A 12,446-nucleotide genomic window follows, 5' to 3' on the forward strand; every position below is an offset into this window, starting at 1 on the left:
CTTCCAGAGGTAGAGTCTTGAGCATATCAATAACCACATGGTTCATCTTCTCGCACAATCCATTGGTTTGGGGGTGGTACGGTGTTGTTCTGATTTTCTTACAACCGTACATGTTACAGAACTCTTGGAACACTTCTTCCTCGAATGCAGGACCTTGATCAGTCAGTACCCTTTCAGGGTAACCGTGAGGTCGACAAAAGTATGCCTGAAATGCTCTAGCTGCTGTTCTGGCTGTCTGGTCCTTCACAGGCACTACTACCAGGAAACGAGAGTAATGGTCCACAATGGTGAGGGCGTACACATAGCCTGACCGGCTTGGTGTTAACTTCACGTGGTCCAGGGCCACCAACTCCAGGGGCTGCTTCGTGACAATTGGCTGTAGGGGAGACCTCTGGCTGCCATCATCTTTCCGCCTCAGGTTACACGGACCACAGTCTCGGCACCACTTCTCGACTGTCTTTCTCATGTGCACCCAGTAGAACCGATCGCGGAGTAGGGTCTCCAACTTCTTCCACCCGAAGTGTCCTGCGTTATCATGGTAAGCTGCTAGGACCATTGGAGCATCCCTCTATGGGACCACTATCTGCCAGACGAGTTCATTCATTCGCCAGTTGACATATCTCTTGCATAGCTTGCCTTGGTATGTGAACAGTCATCCCCTCTCCTTCCACAGCTGCTGGGCTTCTTCTGGAGCATCTGGGCCAAGATGGGTCTCAGCTTGTGCTAGCTTTTCTTTGACCAATCGCACGGCCGGGTCACCGTTCTGTGTCTCTTCCCAATTATGGTGGAGTAATGGGTTGACCGAGACCTCGTGCTGGCTCGAGCGCTTCACTCCTACAGCATGCTCACACTGGGAAACACCTTGGTGATGGAAAGCCGGTAACTCTATCTCTTCGAGTTCATCCAGGTCTTCTCCAGACTCAGGTAAGTGAGGCATTCTGGACAGCGCATCAGCATTGTTATTCTTCTTGCCAGCCCGGTACTTGATGGTGAAGTCAAAGTTAGACAGCCGGGCCATCCATCGCTGTTCCAACGCACCTAACTTGGCTGTTGCCAGATGTGTCAACGGATTGTTGTCCGTGAAGATGGTGAACTTGGCCGATGCCAGATAGTGCTTGAAGCGTTCAGTCACTGCCCAAACAATAGCGAGGAACTCTAGCTTGAAGGAACTGTAGTTTTCTGGGTTCCTTTCTGTGGGCCGAAGCTTCCTACTGGTGTAAGCTATCACCTTCTCTCTGCCTCCCTGCACCTGGGACAGAATTGCTCCCAGTCCCACGTTGCTGGCGTCTGTATACAGTACAAACGGCTGGCTGTAGTCAGGGTAGGCCAGAATTTCTTCTCCCGTGAGAGCCCCTTTCAGCCGGACAAAGGATGTTTCTATTTGGCTGCTCCATTCAAATGGAGGGCTCTGCTTCTTAGCCTGCTTTGGCTGGCCCACCAGGAGATCTTGAAGGGGCGCTGCTATCTTTGTGAAACCATCAATGAACCTTCGGTAGTAGCCCACCAGCCCAAGGAACTGCCGCACCTCCTTTACCGTGGTGGGTCTTGGCCAGTCCTTGATTACGGTGACTTTCTCCAGATCAGGTGCCACACCTTCTGCGCTGACCACATGACCCAGGTACTGTACCTTTGGCTTCAAGAGGTGACATTTGGACGGCTTTATCTTCAGGCCATATTCCGACAAGGACTCAAACACTTCTTCTAAGTGCCTCAGGTGGTCTTCATAAGTCTTGGAGTAGACTATGACGTCATCCAGTAGACAACAATATCAGGTCCACAAAGCAGATATGCGTATAATCATGCTAAAGTTATTAAATATTGCAGAACATACATACAGAAGTGTAACAAAACATTACTAAAATAGAGGCTACACAGATATGGAAATAGGGGGGGGTTCGCACTACTAGGGGTGACTATATGGGACCAGCGCAGTCCGTAACCACATAAATAAAGGCTGATTTCCTGCGGGCTATGATTAGCGCTGAGAGTGCTGTTGGAATCAAGTTACGGTATCTTAGAAGTTGCCAACACCTGTACATCCATATATAATAGAAATCCACTTCAGCAGTCTCAACAAAAATCTTCAATTATGCCCATATTATAGTGCAGAGCTTTCTGGTAAGTTACCTGCAGCCATGTGTCTAACGGTCGGCACCTGCTCGTATAGCCACTCCCACCTCGACGCGCGTTTCACCGCTTCCGGTTTCGTCAGGAGGCATGCCAGGAATGTAGTGTGTGCCTTAGATATACTGCATGGAATCTCACACAGCTGATGGTCAATTAACGGTATCGGGCGCTCCGAGCATCATGATGGGCGTCCAATGGGTGAGTCGCACTGCGAGCACGTCATCAGTTCACGTGATTGCGCGTCATGCGGTACGTGTCCCTGTGACGTGGAGTGTCCATGGTGACCAGACCGAAGTCCCGCCCACATGTCACTCACTCTGTTGGCGCGTCACCCATTGAATCTGCGCAGCGCATGATCTCAGAGCGGCCCCCGGATGATTTAGTAGGTGGAGCCCTGACCATACGGGTGCCAGCTTCCAGCATAAAAATACATGTTAGATCATATTCAAACGTGATGCATGCACTCTGTAGTGGCGTACATGACCCAGGTACTGTACCTTTGGCTTCAAGAGGTGACATTTGGACGGCTTTATCTTCAGGCCATATTCCGACAAGGACTCAAACACTTCTGCTAAGTGCCTCAGGTGGTCTTCATAAGTGTTGGAGTAGACTATGACGTCATCCAGGTACAACAGCACGGTTTCAAAGTTGTGGTGGCCCAAGCAGCACTCCATCAACCTTTGGAATGTCCCTGGGGCGTTGCAGAGCCCGAATGGCATACAGTTGAACTCGCAGAGGCCCATTGGTGTCGTGAATGCAGTCTTCTCCTTGTCCGCCTCTGCCACGGGAACCTGCCAATACCCACTGGTGAGATCCAAGGTGGAGAAATAGTTAGCTGACTTTAAGGCTGTTAGTGACTCCTCTATTCTGGGTAGTGGATAAGGATCTTTATGTGTAATGCGGTTAATTTGTCTGTAATCTACGCACATTCTCATTGTACCATCTTTTTTCTTTACGAGCACTAGTGGAGCTGCCCAGGGGCTACAACTATCTCTGATAACCCCAGCCTCCTTCATTTCCCGTAACATTTCTTTGGCACGCTGATACTGTGCTGGGGGTACAGGGAGGTATCTCTCTTTAATGGGATGATGATCACCCGTGGGGATTTGATGTTTAACCCCTTTCACCTGCCCAAAATCTAGGGGGTGTTTGCTGAAGACCCGCTCGTACTCCTGTACCACCCGGTAAACCCCATGCTTTTGGTGTGAGGGGGTGGAGTCGGTGCCCACATGTAATTTTTGGCTTCAGTCTTCCAGCTGCCCCTTGGAGCCATTGTCTTCCGCCTGGTCGGATGGGATCAAGGGTTCCACTGCTTTGATGGTATTGTTACTGACAGTGTACAGTTTTGCTACAGTGGCGTACCGGGGCAATTTAGCTTCCTCCTCCCCACAATTCAGGACACGGACGGGCACTCTTCCCTTGCGGACGTCTGCCACCCCTCTGGCTATCAGGACTCCAGGCCTACTTTCTGAATACACCGGTTCTACCAAGGCATGGTAATCCTGACCCTTGAGGCCTATTGCTGCCCGACACCATATCAACATTTCACTTCTTGGGGGTATTGCAATGGGGAGGGGGTCACTTACCCTCACACTGCCAATTTCTCCTCCGGCCAGCTCTACCTGCTGCCTCCTCATCAGGGCTCTGATCTCCCTCTGTAGGGCACGCTGCTGCCCGGAGCTGGCAGTTTCAGACGCCTGTTGCAACAAAATTATCACTTCGGCAATACAATTTTCTATCACATTTGTACCAATGGTTAGCAGTGGGTCAGATTCTTTGCGATCAATATCTACAATTATCATCCCCTGACATGGCAATTCTACCCGCCCCACTTTAATGGTTACTTCTTTATACCCAATTTGAGGTAAGAGCTGACCATTACTGGCCACAATTGTTAAATCATCATCTGGGCCATGGTCAATGTCTGAATCAACCCAATATCTTTTGTACAGTTTATAAGGGATGGTTGTTACCTGGGACCCCGTATCCAGGAGGGCATTCAAAGGGATCCCATCCAGCACAATAGGAAGGACCGGGCGCCCTCCCACATACTTGTTGCGACTGGCGGCGGCAGATCGGTTGTCCCGTTGAATCATACCGGTCTGTGTCTCTGCCTCGGGTCGGCGGAATCCTCCTCTGTCGCATCCATGGGACGTCATCTGGGCTGGAGGCCAACTCGATTTTTGCAGGCGATGGGGTCACTTGTAGAGACTGCACGGTCCTGGCAAGGGCAGCTACAGTCTTGGTCAGCTCCTGGACCTGCTGTCTGAGCTCTGCAGCGGGATCCTTATCCAGGGACTGCGCCTCAGCCCCTGCAGCGGCTCGTGTTGCAGGCACCACCCCTGGGTACGTGATAGCAAGAGGCCGGAGGGGTACTGGGTCATTCGGTGTAGATTCTCTCAGTACCCGGATGGCCTGGTCCTTAAACTTTGTAAAGTCCAGAGCAGGGTTCTGCAGGACCATGATACGCAGCTGGGTCCTGTGGGCGTCTGACAGGAGCCCCTCTATGAACTGCTCAGTTAGGAGTTTGTCTTCTTCACGTACACTCTCTGGGTCCACCTGTTTAATTGCTCTCAGGGCCTCCTGCAAGTTTAAGGCATAGTCCCTTATGCTGTCTGTGGCCCGTTGTTTGCACCCAAAGAATCTCATCTTTATTTCTGCTGCGGTGCGGGTGTCAAAAGTACTCTTTAGCTTGGCCAGTATCTGGGTTACTGTCCCTTTATCTGTATCAGGCCAGGACTTCACTTCATGCTGGGCCGCGCCAGCTAGCTGCCCCATTAATATGCCCACCTTCTGGTTCTCAGTCAGCGGATACACCCCGTACAAGCTGTGCAGCCTTTCTCTGAAGTCGCTCAGGGTATGTGACTCCCCGGAGTACTGCGGCAGCCATTCTGCTCCCGGGATGTACGGAATTGTGATCGGCATTACCGGCGCTACAGCGGGGGCTGGGGCGACGGCAACTGGGATTGCTTCGGCTGGTGCTGCGGCGTCTCGGGCTATGGCAGCCACCTGCTCTCCCTCTGTGTCGGACATCTTCCTCCCCCTTAGTGAACCTTACCAGGCTCCGTTCACTTTTCAAATTCCCTTCTGGGTCGCGCGGGGTTAACGGCGCTCTGCTCTGATGGCGCGCTCCCTTCGCGCTCTTTTTCAGGCACGCCCCCCTTCTTCCTGCGCTCGGCGGGGCTAATGGCGGCGGCAGTTTGCAAACAGTAACACAGTCTTTTAAGCACAGTTTCTGCAGGCGCACAGTACCCGGTGGGACCGGGCACGAAATCCTGTTCGTGACGCCAAAGTTGACTCGCCCACCCCAGGGCTATGGGACACCCGGTGCCGGGCCGGACTAGTCCGGAGGTAGTCAGTGGTGGCGGGGCCCGACTCCGTGGCCCTGGTGGGTGTCAGTTAAAATATGGCTGGTCACTTGGGAGCAATTAAAGTATTTGGTTCGTGACGCCACCTGTGGTTTGCAGCTAGTAAGCCGCCGCTGCTGTGTGAGGCCTCCGGGGTGATGATACGGCAGCAATGGTGGTACTGCTCCCCACAGGTGGAGCGGTGCCCCGGGAACACTGTTAGTGCTCGTGAAAGTCTATGGTGTTGTGTGGATAACGCGGTGCAGGGCCGACAGGCAATGAAAGAATCAGGCACAAACAACAGTCTCTTTACCTTCTCCTCTTTTACTTTAAGAACAGTCCAGTCCTGGGAGACCGTCACAGGTGGTGAAGGGGATCCGGTCGGCCTGGAAGTACTTGGGGTGATCTTTCTGGCCAGCTGAGTATGAGGCCTACTCCTGTTCTTTTCTTTACTATGATAGGACCCTGCTCTCTGTATCTAGCAATGGCCCTCTTGCTGCTGGGACCGGTGGTACGTCCCTTTCCCTCTGTGGTAGGCTGCGCAGGCCTTCTCTGGTGCTTCTCTGCTGGAGTCCTCACCGGGTCCTGATGCTGCAGCTGTACCTTCGGGCTGTTTATGGGCCAGGTGCTTGCAGCTCTCCTGCCCTTCGGATTCGGCTACCAGGGAATATTTTAAGCCCTGGTGGCCACAGACTTCGATGTCCGAGTCTCTTCGCTGCCTCTCTGCTACTCCTGCGTCCCTGGGCCAAGCTGCTCCAGCTCTAGGCCCCAGATCCACAGGACAGCACTACTCTGCGTCTGCTCGCTATCACTTCTCTCTACAGACTGACTACTAACTCCTCCCTCAGGTCAGACTTGAGGAATGCTCCCTGGAAATCCAGGTTCAGAGCTCCCCCTGCTGGCCGGAGGGAGAACTGCGTTGGATGTTAAACTTGCTGGCCAATGGACCTCCCAATTACCTCCAGGCTCAGCATTAACCCTTTGGAAGGGCAATGCTGTTGTGGCGACCAGGTCCTGGGGCGCCACAATTACAATAGGACGGGAGTCTTTTACCCGTATATTACCAATTTTCCCACCAGATAGGTTTACCTGTTGCCTCTGCAGGAGGGCTCTGATTTCTTTTTGCAGGACTCTCTGCTGCCCGGCACTGGCAGTTTCAGCAATCTGTTGGAGAAAGAACAGCACTTCCCCCAAACAATTTTCAATTACATTTGTTCCCAAAATCATCTGTGGATTTTTTGGCACCGTGGCCAGAATGCAAGGAAATTTACAAGCCATATAATGCGTGTATAAACCTGAAATAGGAAGATTGAGTGGTTAGCTCGCTGAATGGTGCTAGTGTTTCCTCCTTTCACCATCCATCCATATAGAGGTTAAGATTACCAAATCTTCGTATGCTTTTTATTAGAGGCAGTGGCTCAATGGATAGAGCTACTGCCTAAGAAGAATTAGTTCAAGAGTTCAAGTCCCGGCTGTATGTCTATATGTATAATTATTATTATTATTATTTATTATTATAGCGCCATTTATTCCATGGCGCTTTACAAGTCAAAGAGGGTATACGTACAACAATCATTAACAGTACAAGACAGACTGGTATAGGAGGAGAGAGGACCCTGCCCGCGAGGGCTCACAGTCTACAGGGAATGGGTGATGGTACAATAGGTGAGGACAGAGCTGGTTGTGCAGTGGTCTACTGGACTGAGGGCTATTGTAGATTGTAGGCTTGTTGGAAGAGGTGGGTCTTGAGGTTCCTCTTGAAGCTTTCCATGGTAGTGGAGAGTCTGATGTGCTGAGGTAGAGCGTTCCAGAGAATGGGGGATGCGCGGGAGAAATCTTGTACACAATTGTGGGAAGAGGAGATAAGAGAGGAGCAGAGAAGGAGATCTTGTGAGGATCTAAGGTTGCGTGCAGGTAGGTACCGGGAGACTAGGTCACAGATGTAGGGAGGAGACAGGTTGTGCACGGCTTTGTATGTCATGGTTAATGTTTTGAACTGGAGTCGTTGGGCGATGGGAAGCCAGTGAAAGGATTGGCAGAGTGGCAAGGCTGGGGAGTAGCGAGGGGAGAAGTGGATTAAGCGGGCTGCAGAGTTTAGGATAGATTGGAGGGGTGCAAGAGTGTTGGAAGGTAGGCCAGAGAGCAGGAGGTTGCAGTAGTCGAGGCGGGAGATGATGAGGGCATGCACTAATGTTTTTGCAGATTCTTGGTTAAGGAAAGCACGGATCCGGGAGATATTTTTGAGTTGTAATCGGCATGAGTTGAAAAGGGCTTGGATGTGTGGCTTGAAGGATAGAGCAGAGTCGAGGGTCACTCCAAGGCAACGAGCTTGTGAGACTGGGGTGAGTGAGCAACCATCGAGTTTGAAGGAAAGGCTTGTTGGAGGAGATGAGTGAGGAGGAGGAAAGACAATAAACTCTGTTTTGTCCATGTTAAGTTTTAGGAATCGTGCAGAGAAGAAGGATGAAATAGCAGAGAGACATTGTGGTATTTTGGTTAGTAGAGAGGTAATGTCAGGTCCAGAGAGGTAGATCTGTGTGTCATCGGCATAGAGATGATACTGGAAGCCGTGGGACTCTATGAGCTGTCCCAGGCCGAAGGTGTAGATGGAGAACAGCAGGGGTCCAAGAACTGAGCCTTGAGGGACACCGACAGATAGGGGGCGAGATGAGGAAGTGGTGTGAGAATGGGAGACGCTGAAAGTTCGGTCTGTTAGGTATGAGGAGATCCAAGATAGGGCCAAGTCTGTGATGCCCAGAGATGAGAGAATCTGTAGTAGGAGGGAATGATCTACTGTGTCGAAGGCAGAGGACAGGTCCAGGAGGAGGAGGATAGAGTAGTGTCGCTTGGCTTTGGTGGTTAGTAGATCATTGGTGACTTTGGTTAGGGCAGTTTCGGTAGAATGATGTGGTCGGAAGCCAGATTGAAGCCGGTCAAAGAGGGAGCAGGAGGAGAGGTATGAGGACAATTCAAGATGGACATGCTGTTCCAGTAGTTTTGAGGCATAGGGGAGGAGGGATATGGGGCGATAGTTTGACACAGAGGATGGGTCAAGGGAGAGCTTTTTGAGGATGGGTGTAATAGAGGCATGTTTAAAGCGTGAAGGGAATACACCACTTGCTAGTGATAGGTTGAAGAGATGGGTTAGGGCTGGGATGAGGACTGCGGTGATGTTGGGGATGAGGTGCGATGGGAGCGGGTCCAGTGCACAGGTGGTTAGATGTGATCTTGAGAGTAGAGTGGAGAGATTGTTTTCTGTCATGGTGGAGAAGCTGGATTTGGAGGAAGAGGGATGAGTAGCTATGATGAGGGGCTGTGGGGATTGTGGGCCAAAGCTTGCTCTGATGTTGTCAATCTTCTGCTTGAAGAAAGAGGCAAAGTCTTCAGCTGAGAGGAGAGGAGAGGGAGGTGGTGCCGGAGGACGGAGGAGAGAATTGAAAGTGTTGAATAGCTATTTAGGGTTGTGTTTTTATGTGTTTGTGTTTGCCTGCCATTGTTTTCACTGGGGTTCGAATGGGTTCGTCGAACGGTCGCCGAACTTGTCCGCCATTCGACGAACCGAACCGAACTCAAATACTAGGGGGGTGGCTCAATTCTAGCAAGCTTGAAGCGTTTGGCTGAACTAGGGCTCTGCACTACGCCTGTGCTTGGTCCCAGGAGTACTGCACCATACTCTCCCTGGCGACCGTCCGCCTTGAGCTAGTCACTTAACACTTTCAGGATCACTCTTGACTGACTTCGTACTGAACTCCTAACTTCTGACTCACTTCTAAGATGTCCGTCTCTGTCAACTGTACTGACTAGCCCCTCCCCCTCCAGGTTTCTGACTAGTGGATTTGATAACCCTGACAAATAGGTGGCCATCCATTAGATTCATCTCTAGCTTGTTACCCAGTCTGGGAGAAAAGGGCAGATTGTGTGTGTTTGATGTATTTACCGGCACTGGTCTTCCAGGAACCCAGGGGTTAGCACTGCACCTATTACTAGATGCAATACCCTATGGCACCTGATGCCTCAGGGGCGCCACATATAAGTAGGAGCAGTCCCTCCCAAACATATATTACTGGGCCACCTCAGGGTCCTCACCAGTTCCTGACACCTGCAGGCCCTCTGAAAACTTTAATTGAGGGTCCAAAAAATGAAATGAAGGAAGAGGAGGGTAAAGTCCAATGCTACAATGTTTGCATTGCAAACTGCTATGGAATATGTATTCCCATACCTGAGTCTCAATGAGGGAGGGACTGCTCAAATGTGTTAGTAACAGCAGTCCCTCCAAAACGTATGTTACAGGACCACTTGATGTCCCACAGGTGAATGATCAACACACCAAAGGGCATGTTCTAGCTGGCTTGTAAAGTCTGGGTAATAGCTAACTAGACAAAATGTATCAGTCAGGGCCCTCCCAGTTGTAAAAGTAAAAAAAAGGCTGTGCTTGCACGGAGCCGGCGTCTGGACGCTGCGGACACTGGTAACTAAGGTAAACATCGGGTATGGTTACCCGATGTTTACATTAGTTACCAGCGCACACCGCTTAGCTTAGGGTGTGCAGGGAGCAGGAGCCGGCACTGGCAGTGTGAGAGCTGCTGAGGCTGGTAACGAAGGTAAATATCAGGTAACCACCTTGGTTACCCGATGTTTACCTTGGTTACAGCTTACCGCAGGCTGTCAGACGCCGGCTCCTGTTCCCTGCACATTCAGGATTGTTGCTCTCTCGCTGTCACACACAGCGATGTGTGCTTATCAGCGGGAGAGCAACAATAAAAAAACGAACCAGCGCTGTGTGTAACGAGCAGCGATCTCACAGCAGGGGCCAGATCACTGCTCAGTGTCACACACAGCGAGATCGCTAATGAGGTCACAAAAACCGTGACTCAGCAGTGATCTCAGCAGCGATCTCGCTGTGTGTGAAGCACCCCTTAACCTTTTGGGGCTGTAATAAGCAATTTAGCTTAGATTTGGTAGATGTTCTTGTGCATCTGTAAAAGTGGTGTAATACTGTCACATCCTCATTCCCAGAAACCATATGTGCATCAGAAATGCATGCAGCATATTCTCCAGGCTCTCCCCGTTCAGTTTTATCACTTTCCCTTCCATTTCAGCCTTTTTCTCAGCCCACAGACCTCTTTGTTGTGTCCAGCAGAAAATTATTTGCATTTCCCAATGACTTGCATTGCACTCGCTAATCATAATGAATATACGAATATTACAAAGTACTCATTATGAGTATAGTGATTATGAATATTACGGTACTCGCTCATCTCTAGTTATCAATCGTTAGCTTAAGAAGGAATCAAATCCATAATAATAATAATAATAATAATAACCTCGAGTACTATAAAATAACTTTTTACTGACCCTTACTACTTTGTCTCCTGATTTTCTAGATACTCTATTATTGGCCGTCGAAAACAATGGTGTTATTAGAATCGGTCTACCACCAAAAAAAAAGCTTGGAGGCTACTATGAAAGATCTACGATTATAGGAAAACTGGAGAATGCCAGCCATGTGATCTGCAGTCCAGAAGGAGAACTCTTCTGCGTCCGTGGTTCAGATCTCTACAGGGGGCCACTCCCTTCTAAGGAAGGTGTTGATTGGTTTTCTATGGCCAGAAGAGTTGGAAAATCTGAATGGAACAGCTTTAAAACTCTTTTCTTTCATCCAAATGGAGAATTGTACGGCACAACCCATGATGGAGAGTTCCACAAAGGTCCACAGCCGGACAATGAGAAAGTGCCCTGGATGTATGAACAAGCCACACAGATTGGGGCCAGTGGCTGGAATCAATGTGAAGCCTTATTCTTTCATCCGGATGGTGATCTGTACTCAGTGACCACGACAGACAAAATTGTGAAAGGAAAACCACCTACAATACATATAGAATGGTTAAAAACAAGCAAATTGGTTGGAGAATCTAGCTGGCTAAATCTGACCCATTTTATTTCATTTTCTCCAAAAGGAAAACTGTGGTCTGTAGAGAAATGGAATGGAATCATTTACAAAGGATTCATACCAGAAGATGGAAGGTACATAGACAACGCTGAGAATTTGGGAAGGGACTATCATATTTTTCGTTTCCTCGCTTTTACAAAAGACAAGACAATCAGAAACATTATTAACTTCACATTCCTACCTGAACGCGCACAACGATCTTCAGAGAGCGCAGAAGTGATAGAGGAGAGAGTCTACGATAACAGGAAGAGCACCACACCCCTGAAACATACATTTGCGTGAGTATGAAAATGATTCCAACAAAGCCAAAAAGTCAAGTACTTGTGATGTCTAAGATTGACCCAAATCTATGGTCCATATATGAGTCCAGAGTCTAAATATAGCAACAAAGAATGAAGGTAGTCAACCGGGGCAATGTCTTATGGAATTGCATCTATTACTACATAGAGTAGTCCTGCTTCTATATTATATATCACAAAAGTGACTACACCCCTCACATTTTTGTAAATATTTTATAAAATCTAGGGATGAGCTAATCTATTCGCCACTATTCAGTATCCGACGGATAATGGGGTATTTGAGGTATCCAGTATCCGACGGATGAAACGGTATCCGCCCCGTTACTTAATTTCGTTTCTGACTTCCTGGCACCTATTTTCCAGCCAATGAACACATCTGACGTTGCTTACCCTCACAGGAACGTCGCAGCCATCTTGGTTGTGGTCGTACTGTGATTAGTTTAGCCGCACAGCGTCATAGGGGCTATATAAAGCTGCTGCAATTTTGTCAATACGCATTCATCGGTGATCTGGTGGTACAGACAGACTGTACTGTGTGCGGGACAGCGTTTCTACAGCCAACAAATAATAGTCCTTCTAAGGGCTGAAGATATTTAGCATTAGCTGCTAGTGGCTGTGTAAATTGTAGAAACAGGTATAGGGACAGTGCAGTGCTTTGTATGAGATAGCGTTCCTGCAGCAGAATCCTAAATAGTCCTTTTAAGGGCTGAAGATAGTGTGCAT

At 49.5% G+C, this 12,446-nt stretch overlaps 1 protein-coding gene across 1 annotated transcript in view; it reads left to right on the forward strand.

Moving 5' to 3' along the window:
- Nucleotides 1-12,446, forward strand: part of LOC142303953 (uncharacterized) — a 291,806-nt gene that overhangs the window by 43,416 nt on the left and 235,944 nt on the right. The window contains exon 2 of the mRNA XM_075345864.1: nt 10,859-11,702. Coding sequence (XP_075201979.1) covers nt 10,859-11,702 — 844 coding nt within the window. The remainder of the gene's footprint in view (nt 1-10,858; nt 11,703-12,446) is intronic.

Source organism: Anomaloglossus baeobatrachus, chromosome 1 (genome assembly GCF_048569485.1).
Source record: "Anomaloglossus baeobatrachus isolate aAnoBae1 chromosome 1, aAnoBae1.hap1, whole genome shotgun sequence".
In the NCBI taxonomy this organism is placed as follows: Eukaryota; Metazoa; Chordata; class Amphibia; order Anura; family Aromobatidae; genus Anomaloglossus; species Anomaloglossus baeobatrachus.